The sequence below is a fragment of the Triplophysa dalaica genome, chromosome 16, assembly GCF_015846415.1.
Source record: "Triplophysa dalaica isolate WHDGS20190420 chromosome 16, ASM1584641v1, whole genome shotgun sequence".
Classification (NCBI taxonomy): Eukaryota; Metazoa; Chordata; class Actinopteri; order Cypriniformes; family Nemacheilidae; genus Triplophysa; species Triplophysa dalaica.
Window position 1 is genome coordinate 12137536 of NC_079557.1, and position 21509 is coordinate 12159044.

Below are 21509 nucleotides of genomic sequence, written 5' to 3' on the forward strand. Positions count from 1 at the left end.
CACTTTCTATGAAATCTGCGATTTATACTTTCTGGAAAGTATGACCGAGCAAACAGTCCTTTCATTTTGATCCATTTTAAACTTAACATCTTGCAAAATAACACATTGCAGTAAATCATGCTGAAAACAAGCATAATGTAGAGTATCTACATGGACAGTTGAGCAAGAATCTATCAATCAATACACTGTATGTGGACTAGACACTAAGAGCATGAAACACAAGCAAAGTGATAGGCGAAATATAAAGAATAGTAAACACAGCAGAGTTGTTTAGTGCTTTTTTATTAGAGATAAGGAGACGATACAAAACATCCACTGACCAATATCCATCAAAGCTCTGTACACAGGCTGTCCAAATCTATCGCTCCCCATCTAACCACATCCGCGACCTTCACTCAATCCAATTCATCCACAGATCGCTCACCTCCAGGTCCCAGATTTTACAGGTATAAGGAATGTGTTCACTTTTTTGATACCAGCGCCATGGTTTTGAATTACATTTGGAAATATATAAATTGGATGGAATTGCATTAAAACAACTTGCGAGCTCAAAATAAAACAGGGGGATAACCGTGTTCCCAGAATGGTCCAATACGTTGCGATTTTGGAGTAAATGGTTTTGTACTACACCTAGTCTCAACAACACATACATACTTAGAAAACTTAACAAGTAGTTTGGCAAAAAAAAAAAAAAACTGTAATTGCTGAACAAACAGTATGTCGCAGGATTGAAAAGCTGTATTGTAATGTCTGCTGTCTTATTCCTTTCAACAATCTAATGGAACCCAGAAAGAACGAAAACCTGTCCATACACATTTACAGTTATATTACTTTGTTTTTATAATCGTCCTTCATCTTAAGATCTTTTTTGTATTTTGTTCATTGTAATGACACTGGAATGACAGCCTACATCTTCCTGCATGTGTGGAGTTTGGAACTGTCACTTTTACCCAACCCTCCCCGCCCACAATTACCCACCCAGTGACCCCACAACAGTTGTGCTAACCCATCTGCCCCACCTATGTTGGAATGAACAGCTAACCCCTGAAATGTGTCAGTCTCAATCGTTCAGAGGCAACCCCTCGAGAGAGATCACTGATGCTCCGCCAAGCTTTTCAGCAAGGGTCTTTCGGTCTTTAATATCTTCCAGACCGTTCACTTGCCACTCGTGCTTGATACCTGTCAGAACAAACAGAACGTTACAACTCAACCTCATAAAAGTGTAAAGCTAAACAAACAAACAAACTTTTACCTGTGAACTTCTTTTTAATTGCATCCTTGGAACTTGCGTAGATCATCTTACTTTTTAATGGGGAATTTTCCGGGGCCCTGAACGATTAAACAGAATTAAGCATTTCACATCAAAAAAAAAAAAAACTACACCTCAAAGTGGTCCATTAAAAGTAAAGCAAAATTCTTAAACCAACAACTTACCAGAAAATGAATACCAAGTCTTCCTTCTTGGTCTCTTTTGTCTCGTATGTGGCATCATACAGAGCATAGCGACAGTCGTCAGATGGAAGCATCTTGACAAACGTAAGGTAAGGATCTCCTCCGTCTCCCTGCAGGATCTCTTTGCCCTCCTCCATAATGATCCGCTTCTTGTCCTCACTCAGACAGAAGAGAACAGCCTTCTTCCTCTTCCTTCTCTCTTCTTCACTGGCCTGAGCCTTGCGGACCTTCATATCGTTGAAGATCGTCAAGACATCTTCATCAACTGTAACTCCGGAGGCCTGCAAGCACACAAACAAAGGATAAGGTCACATGGCCTACCAGTGGTTCCCTTTGAACAGAGGGAAGTGAGTAAGCTTAAGATCAAGTATAAAAATCACAGAGTGAAAGTTTTGCAACAAACAGTCTTTTCTGTCCAAGTCACACTGACTGCCCTTTTGACAAAAGTGGCGGCATCTGTGGTTTTACTGAACCGAGGCATTTTGTGACATGTCAGTAAGGGTCCAAACAACCTAGACGCAAGCGAATCAACACATTTCAACAGATAAGGTAATGCGTTCCAATGGGCAGTTTGATGGGTCAAACTCAATATTATTGGAAAATTACTGAATGGATTGCCTTTCAACAGAAACCGTACCCAAAGACCAGACAATCGGACACATTCTTAAGGCAAATTTCTCAGACATGCTCGAACACATTTAAACAGAAGCAAGGTTGGGCACTTCCTCATAAGGTATGTGACGAAATCTGTGCTGATGGTAGGGTGCAAGCTCACAGGCTAGAGATTTATAGCAGTATTCACTGCATGATATAGATAAGATAAAGCTGGCTTCAATAAATATAACAAGTTGGGCATAAAGCCATTTGAAGTAGCGATGTCATAGGCAACAACTAAAGAGACACAATGACCCTTTTGTGAAAAGTGGCATCAGTCATAACACCCCAATAAATCTATCCAGAGCTTCTGATTTCGATTACAACAAACAGTCCCACAACAGTCAAAATGGCAAACACTATCCCATATGTTAAACTAAAGATTTGAAACTTCATACAATTAACGAATAAATTGCATTTCCTGCTACAGAGTATATTAAGACAAGATGTGAACATGAGCAAATGCCTCGGATCAGCACGAGTCCAGGTTTTAAGAGGTACAATGCATCACTGACCCACTTACAGAACATATAAAGTGGGAAACAGCTTTGTTTAAGGTGTGAAAGACATACTGGGGGAACACAAACAGGTCTGACGCCTGTTTTCATTAAATGGCCATATGGAGAAAATTGCAGATTTGGGTCCGAAAATATGGATGAAAAAACTAAAAGAGTCTATTATAACGAATATAATCGCTATAAATTAAATTTAGGCTGTTTGATTTAGGAACATATTGCTACAATTTTCAGATAAATACATCTTTACTGATGCGTCATCGGCCATATCTTGCTATAAAATACCAAAGGTATAAGGTCCAAAGTGTACAACCAATGACACCAGTGCAACCGATAAATCACCAACGTTGATGGAGGAAACAAGTAAAACCAACAGTGAGACATGAGAACAGGGATACCGGAAATTATACTTTAAAGCTGTCGAATCAGTCAAAGTTAAAAGCATGTATATCACGTGTCTTTAACAAAAGATCTTGACGTCGCTTGTGGCTCATGAGGTCCCTTTTTGTTCCCGGCCTCACGTACTTGCCACTAGACTACTGAGACTGTTCGTACCGGAACCGGAATTTCCTTCTGCCTACTAGACCATTTTTCTCAAACAACTTGACAGGTCTTAAAAATCCATCGAATAAGATTGAGACACTAAGATTATCGTTTTCTACACAAGATCTATTCGTACTACACGGCACATTACAAATAAGACGTGTTCATACCCCACAAAACCCTGAACGGTTCTATACGAAATGGCCACGATTTTAGCGTTTAGGAAAAAGCTGCAATGTTCAAAACGCATTACGCGACGAGTCGTCGGATACGTCTACGTCAGTTGCGTTCCTACCAGGAAGAGTCTGGTCGCGCACACATTGCCTGATGACACGCAAATGCAACGTAACCGTTTAAAACACACTTACCGATGCAATTAGTACTTCAACCCCTTAAAAGACAAATAACTCACCTTATATGCATTTTTACTCTAGTTCTTTTTCTGCCCAAAGAAATAAAACAGACCATCCTCTGTGCATCAAAGAATTAGGGTGGGGCCACGATTGCAGTGTTCGTGCATGTGTCATATTAAACCGCTAAGTTGATGCCTTTTTCGCAGAAAGAAACATTTAATGCTTCGATATTATGAGGGAATGTTCGTTTATACACATGCCCGCAACCTCTCCAGTGCGGTAAAAACCGACGGTGTGTTCAGGATGCCGCCAATGGCCTGATTCAGACAAAGAACAGGCTCGAGGAAGCGCTTCATCCGGACGGCTAAAATAGTTTAACGTTAATACACACACCCGTCCGGAGGTAAACGATTGCTTCAACTCCTTCATTTTCCGTGCAATGTTACGTATTTGTAAAGCGTTTGGGCCTGCGTGCGGTGTCTCATCAAGTGCACAGAAAGGCCCTTCCTGGGCCCGAGTACACGGAAATAATGAAGCGGTGAGGTGAAATGGCGCCAGTTATTTTTGAGGCTTTTTTGTAAATCTCACAGCATCCGAATAGCCAAAGGCCTCACACAAGCACAAAACAACCCAGAAGGGCGAGTGCAATTCCAGGTTTATAAATATGACCCGTGGACCCCTGGTATGGGAGCGGGTATAAAAAATGCATTAATTGCAACAATCCTTGTCACTTCAGATAACCTGCAGGTTTGGTCGACGGAGCCTTCGCATTCAAGAAAGGCGTCAATCGACTACTGCCGATTTCACATTATTTATTCACATAAAAACGATAAAGACCACACACTTATTACAAAGATAACATTCAAATATGTTAAAACTTAAGGTAAATTATATGATTGTTTAAACGTGGACATACCATGGTTGTATCGCTGTGTTAGTCGGCGTCTGGGGAGAAATTGAATGAGCAGTGATGCAGTCCTTCGGTCTCGCACACTTGAAACAATTCACGGACGCGCCCTTTTGCGCGTGGCCGTGAGACAGATGGGAACGAGCAACCATGTCACGCGCTTACTGGTGTGTTGTGGGAGCTGGAGTTCTTTGGTCAATATAAACTGAGGATATTTAAATATATATTTAATGTCAATATACACCAATTCACACTGAAAGGCATTTTATCTGTAACGCAGCAAACCAGTAATCACAGGATGCGCTGATAAATTAAATTATATTTTGATATAAAAATGTATATTACATTTAAACGCACTTTGTGTGTTTACCATCAATTAAAAATTGATAAGAATTTATTTAAATTTAAGTTATAATATAATTCAAATTATATTTAGTATATTTTATTTGATATATTTAGTATATATAAATCGTCAAACATTTTGTTGTAAAATGTAGACTAGCCACTTGATTTAATAGTTTAATTTCCTTCATAAATGAATGGCGTTGAGGAAATTATTGATCGGGTTTCTATTTGACGCATGTTGACAAGACACGAGTAAATTACTTTGGTATCAAACTGCTAATTTGAATAAAACAATTACTACACTGGGTGCAATGTTTGTTAATTATTCTCAAGACATCCTGCTCTCCGCGACTAACCCTTTGTGCTCGTCTCTGCCCCTTTTTAAGGTTCGCTTAACTCGCTTCCAAATAAGGAAGCAAATGGTGACACTCGTGAACGCGCATCAGTCGAAGCCGCGCACATCAGGCGGTTCGCGACTCCGATCGCCATATAAGGAAACAAGGACGTTTCAATTCTATAGGAAACATTCAGGCAGCACGCGCTAGAGGGAGCGTTTTTTGCAGCAGTGAAGAATGAAACGACAAAAGAAAACGTCCGCTGACTAAGCGGTTCACAATAGCGTCTTTATTGTCAATCTGAAGGTATCCAACGTCATTGGTTTCTACACTTATTTGTAAGTCCACGTGATTTAAAGTGACGACAGTGGCCATGACAGCAAAAAATGGTGCGCAAAGAGAGACAGACATCACATTAATGCTGAACTCTTGTGTGCGTTGTTGACTTTTGGTTTACGCAGCATCTTACGATTTATTTAAGAATACATATAATGTAGTGTACACTAAAATAAATAAGGTGGCAGATTGATCCCTGGTTGGTCAGTTTTGGCAAGGTGTATGCAATTAAAAAGTGAATAGATCACCTTCAAAGCCTCTAAATGAGGCTCTGGAGACTGGAATAAAAAAACTAGACTTGACCATAAAATCCATATTTTTGTTTCCTTTCATTAAAATCTGGGCGCATACTGTCAGCTACTTGACATGTACCCAAAAACAAAATATTTCAACAATACCATGCTTACAAGTACCATTTTATACATGGTGCAATACAACTATTGTGATCGGTGGGACATGGAATGTAATAAGAATAAGAGCAACACCACGCAAAAACTGAAGTACATCATGAATACTCAAAATATAGATAAACAAACCTACAGAAACAGATGCTTACTCATGTAAAATGCATTGAACAACAGCTTTATCTCTCAGAACAGAGTACACTGATTGATTATTTTTCAAGACACTGTTAAACCGTTAACATTGGCTTTTCTCTCAATACTTTCAGTAGATCTTCATGAGTGTGTCTATATTAGACACACAACTCGATAGCAGTTTAAAAGTGTAAAAGTAGTGTGCACCAGTCCAGCACTTCTGAATATTGTAGTGGGAGTAGTACGTATAAAACCTGATTATGAAACCCCCAAAAGTGCAAAGACATTAGAAATGATTAACGTGATTTCCCAAAGAAATATGGACAAGCTGGACTGATGGGAGTGCATAGAAGGCCACAGTTTGGTGCAAAGATCATAGTTAAACTTGCAAAGGTCCCATAACATAGTGTAGGTACATTTTTAATACTATACATCATAAGCTCAGGTTTTATTGTGCAAAGGTACTTCTGGCTAAAGAAAACAAACAGACAGCATGTCTACAGACTGCTATCTAGTATAAGGACCCCATCCAGCTAGTAAGGATGTCTGTGACACTACAGAAGTCTTTGGCTGTATTGGAATGAACTGCAAGTGTATCAATGCAACATTGTTTAGCCCTTGTGCTAAATCCATACATGTCCCTGAAAAATTACCTGCTGTTTGTGATATTTGGTCTTATTTTTTTGCATTGATATAAAAATCTGGTTCTAGATATTCTGTCAAAATAAGCATTAAAATATTTAAGTGCTATGTTTGGAGATGTGCCTTATTATTTGGTATCGTGTTATTGGTCGCTCCTGTGCAGTTTGCATCTCGTTTTGACAATTTTGGTTTGCCTGAGAAGCTATCTTGTTTTCTTGTGTTCAACAGCCCGCTGACCCTGGCCTCTCGTCTTGTTTAATGCATCTGTGGCCTGGACACAGTAATGAAAACATTGCTTAATAAATACATTTTTGTGGTTAAATTGTTATAACCATTTTAAGGTTTATATATTTTACCTGCTCAAGGACCACCCCGGTGACCTTGTCTATGGCTGTGCCTACTTCTCTGTATTGGCCAGAGTATCGGATAAAGGCCCAGGTCAACACAGCAATCATGGCCAGAACGACTACACAGTCACATGCAAAGGAAATCGTTTCCAGGCCAATGAAGAGCAAGAGTCCTGACAGCACGTACAGCAGGCAAATCAAGACAAAAAGCACCGCGGGTGTCCTGAAAGCACTAAACAAATTCTTTGACTGAAAAGAAAAACAGAAAAATATTCATATTAATCAGATGTTACATTGTGTTCTTCAAACAAAGAACAAATTGTACAAAAAAACATAATACTAAATCACACAAACACCACCACAGTTCTTGCAAACTAATCCTGCTTATTTTTGGTTGTAGTTTTTACATTACACCCACCTCGTTGTGCTTATTGAACGACTCCCACATCTCCTTCAGCTCCGCTTCCAACTGTTCCTGATAACGTTTACAGAATTCTCGCCCACCCATCTTCTTAGTGCCAGTGAAGTGATGGAGAGCTTCTTGCTTTATGAAACGCTGCTTTTCCTCCAGTGTTTCAGGGGCCACATAAGGAAGATCGCCACCGCACACCTAAAGTGAATTTAGTTTGGAAAGGTACATGCATTATGCGAACACAAAGCAATTAAATAACCACAGATGTTTTACAATTAAACAAAATACATTTACAACTCTTTTGAGAACCCCAAAATAATTTTTGAAACAAAAAAATCTACATTTATCTATTTTAGACTAACAAAACAACACACACCAACCATACTATCAGAACATTTTATGGGCGTATACTCCTTTGTAATGGGTGTATACTACTATGTAACGGGTGTATACTACAATGTAATGGGTGTTCAATGCATACCAAACATCATACAAACCTTCTCCATATTCTTGTAGTACTGGTCTTTAGCTGCCGCTACTGCCGCAAGATTATTGGCCTCTGCTGTAGCCTGAATGGATTAAATGAAATATTCTTAGGCATAGTCACAAACTGTCAAATATGAATAATACTGCGAATAGGTTTACCTCCAGCATTGATTTAGGGTGTGGAAGGTCTTCTCCCTGATATATCTTGATATATGCCTGATAGATAAGAAAAATAACATTAGAAAAACGCTTCCTGACAAACAAGATCACGTAGGGCCAGGGCCCCGTTGCATAAAGCACCTTAAGTGTTATTTTCCCATAAGTGTGCTTTTAAAAATACCTTAAGTTTTATTTGAATTATTCTCCTATTGTCTTTGGTAATGGGAAATCACCACAACAAAACTTAAGGTGCTTTATGCAACCGGGCCGAGGTGTGTGCTCACCTTAAAGTACTCCAACAGGCCCCTGCAGGTCACGTTATTCCCATTGATCTCCTTCACAGCCAGTTCATCAGGATTCAGCAGGTGTGTAATGAGGACACGCAACTCTTCCTTGAACTCTGCAGCCACATCTGAGACACACATTCAAAGACGGACAGATGTTTGGAGAGATGAACATTTAGAAAGCTTAATGCAAGTCAACACAAAATAATCAATACAGATATAAATGGATGGTTGAATTGAAATGGATAAAGATCCATTCTGATGGATTTAATGTTAAATGGTTTACAGTTAAAAGGACTCCATTATCGCAACCAACCCCAGCTGCCTCGTCTGATAACTCATGCCCATCTCTAGTCCAGGCAGAATATTGAAAGGCGAGTATGAATATTAAAACAAGAATGCAGTTTATACCACACAGCTGTCCTCTGAAAGCAGGGCTTGTTGCCACATTCAGGCCAGGGTGTGGTAAGAGAAAACAGGAAATGGAGGTGAAGCAGGAGCGAATGTGCTCTCTCACATTCTGAAGCTCCTCGTGCTGACTCTGCTTCACCTGAACGTCATAACACAAAAGAGAGAGGTCAATACACACACTTAACAGAAAGACCACAAGTTCCTTAAATCGTGTGTAAACACATACTTGCAGACGTTTGTCCAGGAAATCACTTCCGCCCTTGAACCCATATTTGTATTCATAAGGGAAACTCCAATCTCTGACCAGGAACATAAGAGACTGCAGGCATGGAAAGAGTTAAAATGGAATGAAAAGGTATTTTCTCCTGCTTAAACACATACAGAAACATGTGTTTTCAGTTTGCTTCCAATCTAATATATACTTTAAGTATAATGGCGGTTATGTATTTATTTCAATCTTTAGATTAACAGATCTGCGACATTGCGGTTCCCATCACTGTATCAGTGTCGCCAGTGTTTTTCGCCCTTAATATATTGTGCTCAATAAATTACAAGAATACCAATTGAAAACCACAAGTTTAAAATAAAAATTAAAACACATTGCACACTTGTCAATACACCCAGACAAACTTGATGAAAGTTTTTGAACTAAATTAAAAATTCTCTCATCATTTACTCACCCTTAAGTGGTTTCAAACTTATATAAATTTCTTTGTTTGATTGAACACAAAGAAGTATATTCGAGAGAATGTAAGCAACTGACTACAATACTAGAAAAAAATATTGTATTTTATGTTCTGTTGAACACAAAAGATTATATTTGGAAGAATTTAGGAAAACAAACTGCTCTGGCACATTTGACTACAGTTATATTAATTTCTATTATGGTAGTCAATAGTGCCCAAGAAATCCAAGGGGCTAACAATTTTTCAAATATTTTCCCTTGTATTCAAAAGAAAAAATAAATGTATATGGGTTTTGAACAATTTTTGGTAGGGTAATTCATGACAGAATTTTCAACCTTGGGTGAACTGTCCCATTAACTCCATGATTTGTTTTTACCTGAAAAGGCTTCAGAAATATTTCATCCATTGCCAGACGGCCATACTCTGTAAACAGCTATAGACATACAAAAACAATGTTACAACAGTCATACTAAGTTTGAAAAGCATGACATAAAGCAGGTAAAATAGATTTTAAACCCATGTTTATGATAGGTGGAGCATAATAAAAAGACTGTTAAACCATACATGTAAACATATTTGTATGTATAAATACAACAAATATTTAAAAATGATTTTTGGCATAATAACGGCATTCAATTAGAATGTTTCATTTTTACATTTCTCTGTAGAACAAAGACAATTTATTGTTTTTTATTTTATTATGACATCAGCAATACAGATTTTTTTCAACCTTATTGAAAATGTTAAGAATAAGAAACCTTTTGCACTCAACTGGAGCCTACATCAAAACTATAGAATATGAAAAGCAGACTGCCACCATTAAGGTAAATCGCATATACAAATATTGTGACTATATAAAGAATATCCAAATTAATCGGTTGTGGGATTCTGTGGGAAAGTATTTATTAGTGCCTATAGCAGCCAAATAAAGAAAGGTCAATTTGCAAAGTTTGCAGAGTATTCTAACCGGTGAAGTATCTGGCAGATGCAGAGTTGTATATCTCGATACTTCTAATTGAACTGACCTGAAGCTGTTGTAGATCATCTTCCTGAACATTCTGTGATAGGTTATAAATCTACAAAAAAATGTATGTACAGTGTTATGGGAGGGTGGGTTGCGCTGAATGTCTGAGAACATAAAATGAAAGACAAATATATATGCATATAAAGAAAAAAAAACAGCTTTGAAACAACCTGGACAGAGCTGGTCATGGTGCTTAGGGCGAAAATAGTCGCACAGTCCTTCACAGTTGACTGAGAATCAAATGCTCCTTGTGTGTCCATTAAAAGCACTGCAACCTACAGCAAGAAAAAAATGCTTTATTTGAAAACAGCAAATCTCAAGAGGAATCAAAAGTGACCATAACAACAATTCAAGTATCAGTGTCTTAGTGGTTATCTTTGTGCACATTATGCAACAATCCAGAACCACCCACAACTAAATCTTGGCAGGAAATGACTACATCTCTTCACACAGTTATCTTAGATCTGATATCAGTGCTTGCAAGTGCATATTGCTTACTGGATAAAGACCCAGATTGACAATAAAGTAAAATGTAGAACTGTAATAGAGAATTTCGAGAGAGCTAAAAGGGACAAATAGTATTTATTTTGTCAGCCACAATGTATATTCGAAGACAAAAACCAAATGTTTTTTCTCTTAAAAAAGTATTCTTGGTTATAAATGATAAAAACTACTATTATATAATTATAATAGTTATAATTACAGATGCACCGATATACTATCCAATAATCAGTATCGGTCGTATGGAACAATATATCCTGTCAATCAAAACAGCATGCAAAGAATTTGTGCTCTGTATTTAGAAAATGTTAAGAAACATCATCGCCAGATTGATTTTCAAAATTAATAGTCATTATATGAATGAATAACATTGAAAAATTAGAAAACATTAGAAAGTTAGGAAATATTAATGTGGTATTAGGAATCAGTATCGATATGGTATTTATCTGCTCTCCTACTTGTAGTTCGCTTTGAATAAAAGCTTCTGCCAAACATATAAATTGATCGATATAGGAATAATAATCGGCTATCGGTATTTGATCAATTTATAATCGATTTATCTTTAGTTATAATACTATGTATTATTCCTATATATTAGGGATGTAATGGTTCTCGGTAAAAAACGTGCTTGTTTTAAATCTGACGACGCATTTATAATATGGTTCGTTAGAAATTAAAATGCAAATACAGACTGAAAAAGTTCAGCTAATGTATGTTTGTCGATGGATACACATTTAATAGGCCTACCTACAACAAATCAAATAACGTATCAAATTGACGTATGCTGTAATATGAACAGTAATTTCTGCTTTCATCACCCGGTGTTGTGAGTGGACGAGTGCGGGTGAGACCTGAACAGCACATGAAGCTGTGTAAACTAAACCTATTCAAGCCTTGCCAGTTTAAACACTTGAGTGCAAGATGATGCACAAAAAACTCACTTGCACTCATCTTCAAAAAAATAAAAACTTCATCTTTATTTAATTTGTATATATATGCAATGTAATGTTTTATTTGATTAATTTAATCCATTTCTACCTTAATAGGTATCTATACAGTATCTTATTTTATTTTCTGCTTTGCTCTGTTGTTTTATTGGTGCTGTTACTTGTAGCTTGATCATTTGCTTATTATTTTTATTTGTCAGTGGTCCCTTTTCCCAGAACATAGCACAAACTGAACCGAAACCATAAAACTGTGACACAAACCGAGCCGTGAGTAATTTGAACCGTTACACTACTATATATGTGTATATATATACATATACAGTGAGGAAAATAAGTATTTGAACACCCTGCTATTTTGCATGTTCTAGAGCACCAAAGAGCTTTCCAAAGACACTAGAGACAAAATTGTACACCTCCACAAGGCTGGAAAGGGCTACGTGGAAATTGCCAAGCAGCTTGGTGAATAAAGGTCCACTGTTTGAGCAATCATTAGAAAACGGAAGAAGCTAAACATGACTGTCAATCTCGCTCGGACTGGGGCTCCAGGCAATATCTCACCTCGTGGGGTCTCAATGATCCTAAGAAAGGTGAGAAATCAGTCCAGAACTACACGGGAGGAGCTGGTCAATGACCTGAAAAGAGATGGGACCACCGTTTCCAAGGTTACTGTTGGTAATGCACTAAGACGTAATGGTTTAAAATCATGGAGGGTTCCCCTGCTTAAACCAGCACATGTCCAGGCCCGTCTTAAGTTTGCCAATGACCATTTGGATGATCCAGAGGAGTCATGGGAGAAAGTCATGTGGTCAGATGAGACCAAAATATAATTTTTTGTTCATAATTCCACTAAACGTGTTTGGAGGAAGAAGAATGATGAGTACCATCCCAAGAACACCATCCCTACTGTGAAGCATGGGGGTGGTAGCATCATGCTTTGGGGGTGTTTTTCTGCACATGGGACAGGGTGACTGCACTGTATTAAGGAGAGGATGACTGGGGCCATGTATTGTGAGATTTTGGCGAACAACCTCCTTCCCTCAGTTAGATTATTGAAGATGGTTCGAGGCTGGGTCTTTCAACATGACAATGACCCTAAGCACACAGCCAGGATAACCAAGGAGTGGCACTGTAAGAAGCATATCAAGGTTCTGCCATGGCCTAGCCAGTCTCCTGCCCTAAACCCAATAGAGAATTTTTTGAGGGAGCTCAAACTCCGTGTTTCTCAGCGACAGGCTAGAAACCTGACTGATCTAGAGAAGATCTGTGTGGAGGAGTGGGCCAAAATCCCTCCACCAGTGTGTGCAAACCAGGTGAAAAACTACAGGAAACGTTTGACCTCTGTAATTGCAAACAAAGGCTACTGTACCAAATATTAACATTGATTTTCTCAGGTGTTCAAATACTTATTTGCAGCTGTATCATTCAAATAAATAGTTTAAAAAATCATACATTGTGATTTGTGGATTTTTTTTTAGATTATGTCTCTCACAGTGGACATGCACCTATGATGACAATTTCAGACCCCTCCATGATTTCTAAGTGGGAGAACATGCAAAATAGCAGGGTGTTCAAATACTTATTTTCCTCACTGTATATATACACATGTACACACGTGTATATATACATGTACACACGTATATATACACATGTACACACGTATATATACACATGTACACACGTATATATACACACGTATATATACACATGTACACACGTACATATACACATGTACACACGTACATATACACATGTACACACGTACATATACACATGTACACACGTACATATACACACGTACATATACACATGTACACACGTACATATACACATGTACACACGTACATATACACATGTACACACGTATATATACACATGTACACACGTATATATACACATGTACACACGTATATATACACATGTACACACGTATATATACACATGTACACACGTATATATACACATGTACACACGTATATATACACATGTACACACGTATATATACACATGTACACACGTATATATACACATGTACACATGTATATATACACATGTACACACGTATATATACACATGTACACACACACACACACACGCACGCACGCACGCACACACACACATATACGTGTAGAGATTGGTTCCAAAATATTACATTATCATGTCTTTATTGTGTTTAATTGTGTGATGTATCTGTTTCTTAGGTATTATGGCTTAAATCAAAACAAAGCAACTGCAGATTGATTGATATTAATTGGAATGCACAATAAAAAAAAAATCTCATTTTGGGACAAAATGCTTCATATATATATATATATATATATATACACTTCAAAATGATGACAAAATACATTTCTAATAAACATAGCTAAATGTAGTCAGTTCTAATGTCTAAATACCTTTTCAAGTCATTAGTTCTCAAATCATGCTCAACTACAGTTATCAGTATGTGGTTCTTACCTCACTTCCATCCTTCTTCCGCACAACAAAGACTTCGCTCCATAGCTGGATGCCGGTGGTTTCTGGCTCTGAGCCTCCTCTCCAGGAGAACCCCGTCAGAGGCTCATTCTCCAGCCCAAGCCAGTCCTGACCAGCCTGTTTGGGAAAAATTAATGACACGTGAACAGAATATACATAGAAAGTAGGTTTAAGTGGAACAACTGGAAAAGGAGGTGCAGAGTATACACAATGTTTTGATTTTCCCCACTTACCTTCCCATTCCTATACATGTACCGGAGCATGAAATCCAAGAGAAAACTTTTCCCCTTTCGGAAGGCACCGGCGACAGACAGCACCACCACATTTTTATCACGAACCTCAGGTGCCAATAGAATTCGACTAAGCGCCTTTGTATCCAGATCAAAGGAGTGATCCTCTTTATTGACTTTCACGATCTGGACTGGGCCAGGTTCAGTCCCCATTCTCTTTAACTACAAGTTTAACGTGGAGGACAAAAACATGGTTATTTCTGTTTTCTCAGCAGTCACACATTCATTTTCAGGTTCAAGCATACAAAATCATTTCTGCGAGGCATCATTGAGACAAAGCTGGCACTGTTGGTCAGCAGACATGGTTTGTTTGCAAGTTGCGATGTGGCAAAGCAACTAAAAGGTTTAAACATGCTCATCTCCAATGACAGAAACAACAGCTTGAATGTCGTTCATACGCTCTCAGGCGTCCTGTCAGTTGGTAATACCAAAATTTCAAAATCAAGTGTAGGTGGTAGGTCCTTTTCTTATCTAGCGCCTAAACTTTGGAATATTCTTCCCTGCACGGTTCGGGAAGCAGTCACACTCTGTCAGTTTAAATCTAGACTAAAGATGCATATTTTTAATCTTGCATAAACTACACTTCCATAATATTAATCCTCAGAGGATTTAGGCTGCATTATTTAGATCAACCGGAACCAGGAACACATCCAACAACAAATGATGTACTTGTTGCATCAAAGAGTGCAGAACAGTACTCTACTCTCAGCCAGTCTTGTCTTTTTGTTCCAAGGTTACCGCAGGATGCAGTTCATGCCCAGATCTGATGGCAGAGCTGAGAATGGGAAGCGATGACTTGACAAGAGCTGAGATGATAGAGCTGGATAAAGGACACGGCAACTTGACCAGATTTTTTTACAACACTGCAAATGCTATTAGATTGTTAATGATGATCTTAAATCTATTATTTACCTTATTAGTAAGTTAATTTATTTTTTATTTAGCCTTGTTGAGCTTGTGAAAAGGCAGCGGCTTTTGCCAGAGGGGAACTGGAATCCCCTGGTTGGGCCTGGGTTCTCCTGAGGTTTTTTTTCTCGATTGGAGTTTGGGGTTCCTCGCCACTGTTTTGCACTATTTGCCTGGCCGGAGGGGCTGCTTTAGAATTTAGACATAATTAATATTGCATATAAGAATTTATAGTCCATCTAATATTTGACCTGTGGTTCTTTCTCCTTTATCTCAAATGTGTGCTTTCACTGTGCGAGTGTTTTTGCGTGTGTGAGTCTATGTCAATGTGTGCAAGTATGTATGCATATTGTGTGTGTGGAGCATTTGTATGTCTGTCTTTTCTTGTTTTCACCTTTTTCTTATTTTTACAGGTATATGCCTTTAGTTGTTTTTCTTGTATTCAATGTTTGTAACAGTGGAAATTGTAAAAAGCGCTATATAAATAAAGTTGAGTTGTTCAATTAATCCGACTGCTTTCCCCCGTGGGCAAATGGGAGTCTTAAAAACATTTCGGAAAGTTGCTCAATGCAAGGCTCGTTTATGGTTAAACAGTTTGGTTACAAATATGAAAGCAAAACAATACACGTCGAGTAATGAAACGCAGAGGTAGAACCTATTAAATGAGGTGTGGAACAGGAACAGACTTGCTGAAATGAACATGCTCATGGACATCACAAATCTTCTGGAAGTGTCACTAAGATCATGACATCAACTCCCACAGTCACGTTTAAGTAAACACGAGTAAAACAGTAAAGAGTAAGACTGCAACATACATCTGAAACTGTAGTCAAAGAACCACCTCGTCTCGTTATGCAGACTGGCTGTCTTCCAGTTTACTTATGTAATATTTTCCACATACGAACCAGAAGTTGCTTATTTGATTAAATATGAAAATGTCGTGTATTTGATTTGTATATAAATCCGAACTAGCTGCTTGATGTAAAACTTGCTCGTGACTGTCGCCTCGCCCAAAGACTGATGTGATTCAATCAAACCTTTCGAGAAAACAATTTAAGAAACAAGCGAAACTAAATAGTAAGCCATCTTCCGCGTGTTAACCATCCAACGTCATGCAGTTTTATATTAGAAGTAATTGATGAATTCAAATACCTTATGCTTATCTTTTAACAGCAGACCTGCAACGCTTCTGTTTCAGATTATGAACGGTTAGTTTTCATAAACACAACTTTGTACGATTAAGATCTTCCCAACCTGGGAAATGTAGTTCTTTTGGTGAAAAGCCCGATGATTGGTCTACTGCTTCCAGACCGCACAAAACTACAACATCCGAGACACACCCAGAGCAACCTCACTTCAAAAGCGGGGCTTGTTTTTATGGTCCTATCAGCACAGCACGGATGTTAAATAGCGGTTGTTATGGATGCGGAACACATTAATGTTCAACTTTAATATCACCCCATGGTGAAATAGCTTTGCACACATTTTGTAATAAACGGGTAGTACAATGTCAGTCTATACCAACATGTGAATGCTAAGGCATCCTTCATGTTTTCTTCAGAGGTAACATACAGTTTTGTCAGATGTCTAGGGAGGTTTTCCACACGTATGTCATATCAGGACAGTTCCCTCCTCTTAAACTATATACAAGACAAGTTTTTGTCATTCAAAACCTGTATATGACTCTTCTCTCTGTTGAACACAAAATGAAGATATTTTGAGAAATGTCTCATTTGAGACAAGCAGTGTTTAGATTAACAGTGTTTACTATAGCACAATTATGATTCATTGTTTGTATACTACAACTTAAATGTACACATTGAAATTTAAAGTGTAACGTTAATAAAATAATTTTGTATGGTGGTATGGAAAATGTAATTACAGATTTGTTAAATGCCCTTTTTAGCATTTATATATAGGAAGTCTGTGTATACCATCTGCTAAAATAAACATGCTACATGGTGCTCAATCAAATTAATTTTATAATTGACATATTTAATCAAATAAATGCTTTATTTTAAGAATCAGTACTTTATTGCTAAGTGAATGTAGTAAGTAAATGGGGTCACAGTGTAATTTACTGTCAGTCTCTTAAACATACTAGACTAAAAAAGGAACATGAATAAAGCAAAACATGACATGCATTAGACTACACAGAAAACAAAATGCTTCAGAGTGCTTTAGCATGACAATAAGAAACAAGAAATTAATTTCATTAATCTTTTCATACTCCCAAATAACAGCCGGCAGTTTGTCTCAATAATACTTAAAAATGTTCAGAATTTTGAACCACACTGTACTGTAAAAATGTTTCAAAAGCACATCAGAGCTCTCGAAAGTGAACCTAGAATACAGTTAATCAAATCAAACGTATGACTTAATGAACAATGGCGTAGAAGTGCATCAAATATCACTTGTCAAACATGACAATAAACAATAAATATGTTTGTTTTCCAGACAAATATTTTGTCATCTTGAAGATGCTTTTATCCAAGGTTAAAATAAAGTAAGATCAAGAATAAGCCCCACATGATTCCCCACAGTGCTGTCAGTTCCCTATATGTCTTAAAATCGTTACATTATTTGAGTATGCTTGTGTTGCACCTTTAACGACAGTGAATAAAAGTTAAGGCAGTTATAAAGTGACAAAAGTACAACAAGCCAATGGTTTTGAAGACCTTCCACAGTGGTCTCTTTTCAATAATAACCTTTCTTGCTGGTACATAGCGCATACAAATATCCGTCTCAGTGGTTTCCTCCTGCAAGATCAAGTAGTGACCCTGCAGCCTCCTGAGCCTCTGCGTCAAGCTGCAGTATCTCAACGGTCTCCAGGTCCAACTCGGCGTCTCCTGGAAGAACCAAGTACTGATACTGCTGATACTGATAATAGTGTAACTCAATGTAGCCACTGTCTGCCAATGGATCCTTCTCTGAATCCTCGCCCGAAACCTCTGTAAGTTCTACAGAGTCCATGGGGACCAGCTCCTCGTGTTCTGGAGTCAAAGAGCATGGTGGGTTTGAAGACAGAGATTCGAGATCTGAGGAAAATGAATCACATTACACATTAACCTAGACCAGAATTGTGAGCTTTAGATATAACGTTATAATTTTCACAATTTAAAGAAATGCTCACTATTGTATTATTACTTCTAATACACATTGAAAATAGAAGCAATAGAAGTGACTATGCATTCAAGATTTGTTTACACTACTGACCCTGTAGTAAAACTAACAAAAAGAGACCTGCCATCACATCACTGTGGCTATAGGTTGCCAGAGTACTGCCAGGCTGTTACCAAGACTACAGCTCACAAACATACTTCAGCTTTCCAAAGAAAGGGAAGAAGAACCCAGTGCTAAATTATACACATTTTCGAAACTATAGCCATGAACTATGTTATCTACTATGCTATTGTATGGTATACTTTCATTGCGACTGACCTGATATTTCCAAGTTGTCATTAACAAAGAGCTGCCCGTTATTAGATGCCTCCAACCTGTTCAAAATGCATAGACGGCAGACTTAATATCCTACATTAAAAGGAAGCAGTAATCTGTCCCTTCATGAATGTTAAATCAAACAATCTATTATTAAATAGTATAAATCAGATTATGTATTGAAAGCAAATAACAAAACTCACAAAGCAGTATTGTTCAACAAGTTGCTGTTTGTACTATGACAATAATGTGTTTTTCGAAGAACCTCCAGAAGAGCCGGACGATACTCTGGACAAACTCGCCATAAGGAGCCCTTTCCAACCGACTATAACGCAAAACATAGGAATATTTATTTGAATTGAGTAATCATGTCATGTCAGAATATCATTGAGTACTCTTTATTTTTCATTTATTCAACCTCATGTCATTTCAAACCTGTAAAATATTTAAAAAAATGTTGTTAGCCAAACAAAATCGCTCCTGTTTGACTTCCACTATATGGACACCACAGAGACATTTCACAAAATATCTTCTTTTGTGTTCAAAAGAACAAAGAGTCAGATCCTCAATGACACATTTAGGTGAACTTTTACACAATCATCGGAAGAACAGTGGACTGACGTACTTGACTCTTGTCACGATGTATTCGTTGGAAACTCTTGCTCAAGGACAGGTTGTGGCGAACAGAGTTCCTCCAGCCACCCGAAGCTTCGCTGTAATAGGGGAAGTTGTCGACAATCCACTCATAAATTCCTTTCACAGGGAGTCTCTTCTCTGGTGAGTCTTCAATTGCCATGAAGATGAGACTACTAAAAGAGTACGGGGGCTTCGCGGGGCAGGCTGGTAGTGACTGGGCAGGAATTGGGTCTAGGATCTGAGCGTTGACTCTGTGCAGGGGCTGCAGGGGTAAGAGGTTCCCTCTTTGATGCAGCCAGCTAAGGCAGGTCAGGTCATCCTGATCAAATGCTGTTGAGGGACTAAGGCAGTGTGACCCTCCGTATACCTGAGGGGTTGATGAGGAGAGGAAATAAGAGGATGGGATGGAAGGGCAGGGGGTGGTTGGGGAGAGAGGAAGAGAAGCAGGCTGTGGAAGTGAGGGGATAGAGACAGGGACTCTGGATGATTCCTGGGGATGTTCAGAGGATAATGGGGTGGCAGCGCTTGTGTGTTTATCTCCATCTGTCTTCTAGCTGCAGGGAACAGGTCCACACATTTACCTGCTGAGCTGTAGATAATATATGAGCCTATATAATAACACAAACATCAAGCTCACACATGTACATGAAGTATGTGACAATGAGTATATTGCTATTGTCCTTCTAAATCCTTGTAAAATGTATTGTATGTTATAAATCACTATTAATGGCCCTTTATGTTTCTCACTGGGCTTTGCAAATATCTTTACAAATTAAAGATATTGTTTAAAGAAATGTTTTTTTTACATTTCCTGAAAAACTGCGAATTTAGACATATGAGAAGGACAGCAAAGGAAAAAAAGTCTAAAAGTCTGCTAAAATGTTCCATTTAAACTTTTTATAGTAGAAGCCAGATTTACAAGCAATACTTCCTTTCAAAACTACATGAAAAAAACTATGAAGGTTTTGAAACCAGTGAAGGTTGCTGGAAACTCAGCCCCCTCCCACAGAAGTCAAATTCCTTTCCAAATTCACTAAGAACACAGAGAGCACAAGTAAGTAAATGATTAAAGTAAACGATTGAGCAGCCAACCAACCAAGTCATAATATACCAATTCAGTCTGTAGGCTAATAAACTAACACGGAATATAATACTTAAATTATGCATTAACTGCAATTAGATATACTGATCTAAAAACATAAGAGCATTACAAATGAAGATTCTACTACTACAAACATTAACACAGAAAACCACATGGTCTATGCACCTGAGAAAATGGCGCAAGAATATTAGGTTACATTTGGAATAATAACCCAAGCATTCATTCTCGCGTGGACCTTTTATGTCATGACAAAAGAGCAAAACAAGAGCGAAAAGCTTACCGAAACAGGAACGTTTGAATTTACAATAAGTAAACTTCAACTCTGAACTCTTACAGATGAAAAGTTTCGCAAAAAAAGTGTTGAAATGTCTTTAAAAGCAAGTGCTGTGTATTGCACTATCCCGCTCCTGTCTGCGTTGTCCTTTCTCACGTTTCCTTGGAAACCAGAAGGACGCGTTGCAGCCGGCTCGACCCCTCCTTAAAGACACACTCGGCACTGAAAGATCCATAAACGCGATTAATTTGATCGTGTTACGACCCTTGATACTTGCTATTTGTGCTGTTTTACATGGAAACGCATTTTATATTCATTTTACACTCTTGTGTCGTTTAGCGCAGTGTTTAAAGCACACAACTGCAAACGCAATACAATGCGGCACACAATAAATCCTTAAATTCCCAAACCCCACATGCAACAAAAACATGAAACCGAACTGCTTTGTTGTATAGATATTGTGCAAAAACACTTTGGGATTGTAGAAAAAAGTGCAAAGGAAACGAACAGATACAA

The 21509-nt window shown here is 38.1% G+C and overlaps 3 protein-coding genes across 3 annotated transcripts; all 3 read right to left on the minus strand.

The window, feature by feature from the left end:
- Positions 1-265: 265 nt before the first annotated feature.
- Positions 266-4592, minus strand: cfl1 (cofilin 1). The gene is made up of 4 exons (XM_056770312.1): positions 4434-4592; positions 1435-1733; positions 1253-1329; positions 266-1179 (listed from the first exon to the last, which is right to left on the minus strand). The coding sequence occupies exons 1-4, from the start codon at positions 4434-4436 to the stop codon at positions 1061-1063; spliced, it is 498 nt and encodes a 165-aa protein (XP_056626290.1). The 5' UTR covers positions 4437-4592; the 3' UTR covers positions 266-1060.
- A 1160-nt stretch (positions 4593-5752) lies between these two features.
- Positions 5753-16787, minus strand: atl3 (atlastin 3). Its single transcript, XM_056770206.1, has 14 exons — positions 16696-16787; positions 14581-14799; positions 14330-14464; positions 10598-10702; positions 10429-10479; positions 9780-9836; positions 8944-9036; positions 8718-8856; positions 8307-8434; positions 8023-8079; positions 7875-7946; positions 7384-7575; positions 6975-7214; positions 5753-6889 (listed from the first exon to the last, which is right to left on the minus strand). Exons 2-14 carry the CDS (start codon positions 14788-14790, stop codon positions 6821-6823), a joined length of 1548 nt encoding a protein of 515 aa, XP_056626184.1. The 5' UTR covers positions 14791-14799; positions 16696-16787; the 3' UTR covers positions 5753-6820.
- Positions 16788-17554: 767 nt separating this feature from the next.
- Positions 17555-21424, minus strand: si:ch211-145o7.3 (forkhead box protein N2). The gene is given in 6 exon segments (XM_056769980.1): positions 17555-18581; positions 18985-19040; positions 19185-19306; positions 19607-20082; positions 20085-20206; positions 21000-21424. Coding segments are annotated over 5 exon segments (1023 nt in total). The 5' UTR covers positions 20161-20206; positions 21000-21424; the 3' UTR covers positions 17555-18288.
- Between the last annotated feature and the right edge of the window lie 85 nt (positions 21425-21509).